Source organism: Ursus americanus, chromosome 15, assembly GCF_024610735.1.
Source record: "Ursus americanus isolate L20-20 chromosome 15, mUrsAme1.1.p, whole genome shotgun sequence".
Classification (NCBI taxonomy): domain Eukaryota; kingdom Metazoa; phylum Chordata; class Mammalia; order Carnivora; family Ursidae; genus Ursus; species Ursus americanus.
The window spans coordinates 49,833,766-49,842,019 of NC_142141.1; the positions used below are offsets into that span (position 1 = coordinate 49,833,766).

The 8,254-nt window shown below is 37.1% G+C and overlaps 1 protein-coding gene across 2 annotated transcripts in view; it reads left to right on the plus strand.

Moving 5' to 3' along the window:
- Positions 1 to 7,858, plus strand: part of CDH18 (cadherin 18) — a 311,962-nt gene extending 304,104 nt beyond the window's left edge. Inside the window, exon 11 of one of the 2 annotated variants that reach the window (XM_045787406.2) lies at positions 7,104 to 7,858. In XM_045787406.2, the coding sequence (XP_045643362.1) occupies positions 7,104 to 7,594 (491 nt within the window). In that variant the 3' untranslated portion in view covers positions 7,595 to 7,858. The remainder of the gene's footprint in view (positions 1 to 7,103) is intronic. The other variant, XM_045787408.2, reaches the window with a different exon arrangement.
- Positions 7,859 to 8,254: the final 396 nt, after the last annotated feature.

Below are 8,254 nucleotides of genomic sequence, written 5' to 3' on the forward strand. Positions count from 1 at the left end.
TCCTTTCTCAGTACTTTCACACATGGGAGAAAAATACAAAAAAACAAAAATGAAAAAAACTATATGCATTGTTGAGAAAGACTTTTTTTTGCAAGGGATGTTCCTTGTTTTGTTCCTGAGGTAAAAACAAATCACCAGTACAGAAGGAGTGGAGAGCAGGGTAGAATGAGGCAGAGAAATGGGATGGATATTTAGACAGCAGTAAGACAGTTTGGGGCTTCACTGAGCATAGTAGATGATGGGCTTTGTTCTCGAGTATAAAGAGACGTTTAAAGCAAGAGAAACAAGAGAGTTCCATCATAAGATTTGTGTTTCGAAAAAAGATGGCTATAAATGAAGTAGAGAACAAGTCTCACGATGGAGAGAGAGCACGTAGGCAACACAATTGGCCAGCAGTCTTGCTCAGCACAGTTTAGACTAGCAGAGTGAGAGCAGAGGTGTAGAAGAGTAGGTAATATCAAGATGTCTCAGGTGAAATCACAAGTGATCTTGGATAATAGGATGTAGATCCCTGGATGAAATTTTTTATCAAAATATTAACAAAATGTTTACTGGAAGTCCCTGAGATTCCCGAGGTGCACTTTGTTGAGGTCACTACAGCAGGAAAATCTAAAGAGAGAGATAATAAAGTAGGCTGAGCTCTGATGAGCTCCAGCGTGGTCATGGCATCGAGAAGGATGCGAGGGCAGGACGGAGTGAAGGGGAAGTCAGAGAAGAGGGAGGAATAAGAGTAAAGTATAATGTCATCAAAGTCAAAGGAAAAAAAGTATATCAAAGCAGATAGAGCATTCAACAGTGTCAAAAGCTCCTCTGAGGTAAAATAATTGTCTATCTAAATGTACCAGGGGCGCCTGGGTGGGTTACCTGAAGCGGTTAAGCATCTGCCCTTGGCTCAGGTCATGATCCCAGGATCAAGCCCCCCATTGGGCTCCCTGCTCAGCTGGGACTCTGCTTATCCCTCTCCCTTTGCCTCTCCTCCCTCCACCGCTCATGCATGCACATGCTTGCTCTCTCAAATAAATAAATAAATAATCTTAAAAATAAATAAATAAATGTATCAATTGCACTTAGCAAAGCGGAGCATGGCGGTTCAGTGCATCACTACTGGAAATATTTCACTGTCTAAATTTTATTTCTTTAGGTATTAATTGGTTACAACTGTTACTCGCTTGAGACAGTTAATTATTATTTTTCTGTGTTTGGAAATTAAAACAAAAACTCACGAACTAAACAAAAACAGAAAATAAAATAAAATAAAATAAAATAAAATAAAATAAAATAAAATAAAATAATATAATATAATAATAAAATAAAATAGGTACAAATATTGATCCCTCCAGGTTTCCTAACCTAAACCACAAAGAATAGAACACAGTGACATTAGTATAAACTCTTCCAAAGTCCTGATTCTGAAAGATAATTCACCCAGGAGTCACGTATCTTTGCCTTCTGTTTTCATCTATCACCATCAAACCATTTTTATATACTAAGGTAAAGGCTTAAAAAGTTAATTGAAAAATGTTAATATACAGATACATTTAAGGTATATTATGTAAAATAACATTTTATTATTTCATGAAACAATACTTCCCTTTAATAGATTTTATAAAAATGTAGTTTCTCCTTTGGGGTAAACAAGAGAGCATTCTAAGTTTTATGCTCTCCCACAGGTCTAATGAAACAGAGGTGCTATTTAATATGTTTACTCCTTCAATTTTTATTGGAACTCAAATGTGTTTCTACAGTTTTATCCAAGTTTGCAGAATCATTTCATAAGTTTGGGTTTAAACAATCATTTATAATGTAATTTTTATTTTTCATGACATTTGTAAGAGTTTTTATTGTTATTCAGAAGATACCTAGCCAACAGACTCAGAATGTAGTCATTTGTAATTTTGAAATATGTTCATTAATGTGCAAACTCATAATTTTCAAAGAAAATATCAGCAACACTGGAAGTAGCAAAACTTTATTTTAGAACTTTTTGCTATTCTGAAATAACATTAAAAACTAACGGCTAAACACATTGTAAAATTAATATTTTAATATTGAAAAAATGTTCTGATTATCAGCTGTTCGTAGAAATTACTTGTATAAACCCAGCCCTAGTTTTGCCACTAATTAACTCTATGATCTCAGGCGACGCGTACATTCTCTTGTTTCTATTTATAAATCTATAAAAATAAAGTATCAACTAGTGAAGAACCTTAGAGTCATCTATAAAATTGTGTGGATCTTATTTATGTTTTCTTATAGGCTCCATCCATGTGTATATCGATTCTCTGAAATTGGTGCTTGAAAACCAGTGGGCCTCACTTTGAATGGTCCATGTACACATTGTGAGACAGGTTATGATTTGTCAGGATTACCTTTTCAAGATCCTTCTTTGATGGGATGAATGGGAGAGAATTTAGGGTGAGCCTTCACGATACATTCAGAATTTGGTGCCAGAGGAGGGATAACTGGAGTTCCCTTTCCCTTCCCGGGATCTGACATTTCTTTCCCAACTTCATCTCATTCCTTGTGAGACGGTCCAGAGCAGTTGGCAGAGCAAACTTAAATCACGGCTTAGCACAATAAGCCATTGAGTCAGGCTCTGAATCAGGTCTCTGTCACCTGCCCTTCAGTCCATCACATATATGCAGGTGATTTAGATGAGTCCACTACCTGGATTGTTCCTACTCTTAGATATAAATTTCCTGATCAATGAGGGTCGGGATGGATTTGATGTGAGGAGAATGAGGGACTAGGAGCAAAGGTGGAAACAGTGAGGAGAGAAGTGCCAACCTGCTTGTCAGCTGAGCTATCTGACATGACTGTGTGGGCTCCCCTTGATTTGAAAAAATAAGTTTCAATGAGAAGTGCCATTAACTGGTATGACCGATAGCATGACAGGAGCTAATAAAAGTTATCTCCCCGATTTGGGCCACCTCATTTCTGCCAAACTTAGTACCAACATATGATGGTATAAAAACCAATGAAGTAATATTTATGGGTAAAAAAAAAAAAACTGCCATGAAAAATATTTTGGGGAAATATGTTGGGAGTCAGTATATAATGTATTCAAATGCAAGCTGTATGACAGTTCAAGTTATGAAAACGCAACACCCCTTAGAACGCCGAACACTTTGGGATCATGGATAAATAAATGAACAAATGAATGAGTGGAATGATATGATAAAGGAAATATAAAAATGTTTCCCCAAATTTGAATTCCTTCCTGAGTAAAACTAATAAAACTCAATAAATTCATTTTAAGTTTCTTAAATAAAAAGAATAAAATAGATTTAAAATCCTAAACAAACTCAAAGAGAAGAAAAAGAAATATAGCAACCAAGGATAAAATAGTCATTAGAATAAAATCCTCCCCAAATACTTCAGTTTAATATTTCAATCCAGATTATATAAAATTTCAAAATACTGAAAATCTTATATAATTTTGAACAAAGGGATAAGCACTGTATCTCATTTATTTTACAACGCCATGGCTCTGTCAAATTATCTCTTCCCACATGACTCACCTTAAGAAGAGGTACCTTGTTTCACACGTACAGGTTGATAGACTGTGTGGCGGGCTGGAGGGGGGGGCGGGGAAGGGAGGAAAGTCATTTGAATATACTCATTTGGCTGCCATTTTTTAAAAAGAGTTTAACTCTCAAAACTATGTGAGTAATTGTTATCTTCATTCTCTAAAATATATTTGATTTGGGGGTTTTTTTGGTCTAACATTTAGTTTGGCTTTCAGACATTAAAAATTATTATCAAGCAAAATTAGGTGTTTGGTATTATTAAAGACCATAAGCTGACGTAAAACTGTATTTATAAATTATTTTCCTAGTGAGGTTATGCTGCGTCATTACTTTCATACAGATCATTGTTTTGTTAGTCCGCATAAAAATTGTTTACAGAGTATCTACTGTACAAACATCTGCTGAACAAACATTAATATAAAGCAATTCATGGGAAACACACCTTATTATCTGTGTTTCCACATTTTTCTCTGAATTTCTTTAAAATTACCTTTGACTAGAGGGACCACATGTCCATATTTGCCCTGATGTCCTGGAGTAATTGTAAATGAAATCCCCTTTCACTCTTAAAAATGTCCCAGATTATATGGTTAACTATATGTTGATATATTAAATAGATATGGAATAAATCTAGATATCACTGGTCACTGGCAAATAACTGTCCATTCCTAGGAAAGAGATGTAAAATCTCAAAGTTCAAGCTTTAATCATAAAGATGAGCAGAAATATATAATGGATGATAAATCTAAACCTCTGAATGGAATGAAGTGAGTTACTTGGGGATGCTGTTTGAGGCATTGAATTAGAATGCACTCATCTGGTTTTACACTGAAATAAATAGTAAGATATTGGGGCACCTGGGTGGCTCAGGCAGTTAAGGGTCCTCTCTTGATTTCTGTTCAGGTCATGACCTCAGGGTCCTAGGATCAAACCCGGTGTTGAGCTCCATGCTCAGCAGGGAGTCAGCTTGGGATTCTCTTTCCTTCTTCTTCTGCTCCTCCCCCAGTCACTTTCTCTCTCTCTCTCTCTCTCAATGTCTCTCTCAAAATAAATAAGTAAATCTTTAAAAAAAAAAGGTTTTAGGGGCGCCTGGGTGGCACAGCGGTTAAGCATCTGCCTTCGGCTCAGGGCGTGATCCCGGCGTTATGGGATCGAGCCCCACATCAGGCTCCTCTGCTATGAGCCTGCTTCTTCCTCTCTCACTCCCCCTGCTGTGTTCCCTCTCTCGCTGGCTGTCTCTATCTCTGTCGAATAAATAAATAAAATCTTAAAAAAAAAAAAAAAGGTTTTAGATGCATATTTGCTATATTCAGAAAAGTCTTTCCTTCTCTCTAAAAATAAGGTGTTGTATTAGAGAATGTCTTTGAAGTATAAGTAACATGTTTGAGAAACTGTTTTTAAATAGCATAATATTTGGGGGTGCCTGGTTGGTTCAGTCAGTAGAGCATGTGATACTTGATCTTGCAGTTACAAGTTAGAGCCCCACATTGGGTCTAGAGATTTCTTAAAAATAAGAATCTTAGATAAATAAATAAATAACCAACCAACCAACCAACAGAAGGTTGGTGAAGCAGGGCCACACATGGCATCGCATTTCCTTTTCAGCTTTCAATAATCACTCCAGACACAGTGACTCACTGTCTTCCCATGTCTGCCATCATCTCCCTCATTCAATTCTGCCGTTACTGAGTCCTTTTATTCCATACTTTTCAAGATGATTTTCTGGCTCTTTCTATAAGTGTTTTGTCCTTTTTTTTTTTTTTCTCCTTCATTCCCATAGGCACTCACTGGCCCTTTCTCTGCAAAATTAGATTCTCCAGTACATTGTGACCATCTCTTTCCATGTATAGTAAACTTTCTGGTAATTGTCCTTTGCACTTCTGGCTTGAAAATCTCCTTTTCCTCATTCTATTGTCATCTTCAGAATTCATATACACTGTGATATCTAGTTTAAAAACAGACAAGGTTCATATATTATATCATTTAGGGAGATGCATAAAATGGGTTAAATTATAAAGAGAAACAAGGAAACAATAATGATAAAGTAAGAGAAGTGACTTTTTAGAGGTATGAGGTAAAAGGTACCTTTATGTTCTTTATCAGAGAATAGCTAACCTGGTATTTATTTGCTTTACAAGTATTTGTTAAAGATACATATCAGTTAAGGTTGCCAGATAAAATACAGTAAACAGAAATAAATAGATAAAATACAATATAGAAATGCGAATTTCAGATAAAAATATATGTCTGTAGGTGTATATTCGTGTGTGTATATAGCATAAATATGTCACATGCTATATATAAAAACTGTTTCTATATATGTATATTTATCTATGTTATACATATATATATACACATTATATACACACATATATACATGCCTTTTGAATGTACTTCTTTGCTTATTATATTATAAAGAATGTTTAAAATAACCACGCACCTAGTAACTGCTATCATAAAACCTAGACTAGGGGCGCCTGGGTGGCACAGCGCTAAAGCGTCTGCCTTTGGCTCAGGGCGTGATCCCGGCGTTATGGGATCGAGCCCCACATCAGTCTCCTCCGCTATGAGCCTGCTTCTTCCTCTCCCACTTCCCCTGCTTGTGTTCCCTCTCTCGCTGGCTGTTTCTATCTCTGTCGAATAAATAAATAAAACCTTTAAAAAATAATCTAAAAATAAAACCTAGACTATCAGCTGACCAAGAACATGCTGTAGCGCTGAAGTAAAGAATATTGGGCCTAATAGCACAAAGTAGAAGTGAGGTAATTCTTTCTATTTAGTAATGGCTTAGTATCGTCAAATAGAAAGATGTGAAAATACTGAGAAACAGCCAAAGCGAAGTGCCCAAGATCCATTTCCATCATTTCATCTAATGTTTGTGACATTACTGGTAATAATCCACATGCCCAACTCAGTCCCTTGTTCCATATTTTTTAAATAACAAAATGGAACATGATAACGGCAGCTTCATCACCTCTGGTGTGAGAAGTCATAGATTACAGACTAAGTTCTTCCATCCACCATTTGTGTTGTCTTAGACTTGGATCTTAGTTATTCATGTAATTTCTCTGGAGCCTCAGTTTCCTTGAGGAAACCCATACTTTGCTGGGAGGATTAAATCAAGAAGTTATGTAAAAACTTTTTGGTAACCTGAAAAATTCCTATGAAACGTAAGTTAGGTGCAAATAAAATAACATCTTTTGCTATACATAGAACAACACACACCATGATTCTTCCAGGCAAAATTCCATACGCTCTTCCATCATCTGTTTCCCTCAGTGTGAAGACTGGATGATAGACCATGGTGATCCAGGAATTCCGAATGCATAAGCGTGACAAATGAGAATATCATGTTTTTCTAGAGAAGATCAGTGATTCCCAAGGCCTTGTAGAGCTAATCATTTTTCGCATTCCTTGAGATTTTAAAAAACTCTTCAACTGTTATCCAGAAAGCTCAGAGATCAGGATCGTGCTACGATGCAAGCCTAAATGGAATGTAGTTGCTGATGTCAAATCTCCAAGAACTTCTTTCCTTTTTTTCTAACTCTCCATCCTCTTTCCATTTTCCTTCAGCAATTGTAGTACTTTTTATCACCCTGAGACGCAGCAAAAAAGAGCCACTGATCATCTCTGAGGAGGACGTGCGGGAGAATGTGGTCACCTACGATGACGAGGGTGGTGGTGAGGAAGACACCGAGGCCTTTGACATCACAGCCTTGAGGAATCCATCTGCCGCGGAGGAGCTCAAGTATCGGAGAGATATCAGACCCGAAGTGAAACTCACCCCCAGACACCAGACATTGTCCACCCTGGAAAGTATAGATGTTCAGGAATTTATTAAGCAAAAACTGGCAGAAGCCGACCTAGACCCCAGCGTCCCCCCTTATGACTCTCTTCAGACTTACGCCTATGAAGGTCAGAGGTCAGAGGCTGGGTCCATCAGCTCACTGGATTCAGCAACCACACAATCAGACCAGGATTATCACTACCTTGGAGACTGGGGACCCGAATTTAAAAAGTTAGCTGAACTCTATGGAGAAATAGAATCTGAAAGAACAACTTAGGGGGTTAATTCTTGCAACCTTCTAGAATTTGCTTCCTGAGCAAGTGGAGATATAACCTCAGCAATGGCAAGGAAGAAACATGGCGACAGTACTTGGAACTGAGCAAGCTGTACACAGCTACTGTAGAAACAAGTGCCCTTTTCATGATTGAAACTGGGTTATTTAATCAGAAGACAGTCAAATTAAAAAAAAAAATACAGAGAAAAAGCTATTGTTCCTTGTGTATATTTTCAATTGCTCAATAAAGTCTGTGGTACTGTTTAATTAAGAATACCTGAATTAAGCCAAACAATGATATTTGTTTCAATATTTTGTGATTTCTTTTCAAAAAGCAAACCTAAACAGAAAGATTCAAAATCACTTATAACTAGGGGTGGTACACTATGAAATGAAACTTGTGCAGGTAATCGGGACCTCTTTTTCCACTTCTCTGTGTGGACTCTTGACACTCACACTCTGTTATTGTGACAGATCTTATTAGCATTGTCTTGTGTTCAAATGACATGAGGTATATCCAGTATACCAGGTCACTCCACTGTGGACTTGTATGTACCATTTTCCTTTGCCCTCCCCACTTCTTTTCTCCATACAAAATTGATGGAGCATGGGGATTTGCTGCTTGCACTATAATGTATGCAACTTCTGTGCACCTGCCGTGCA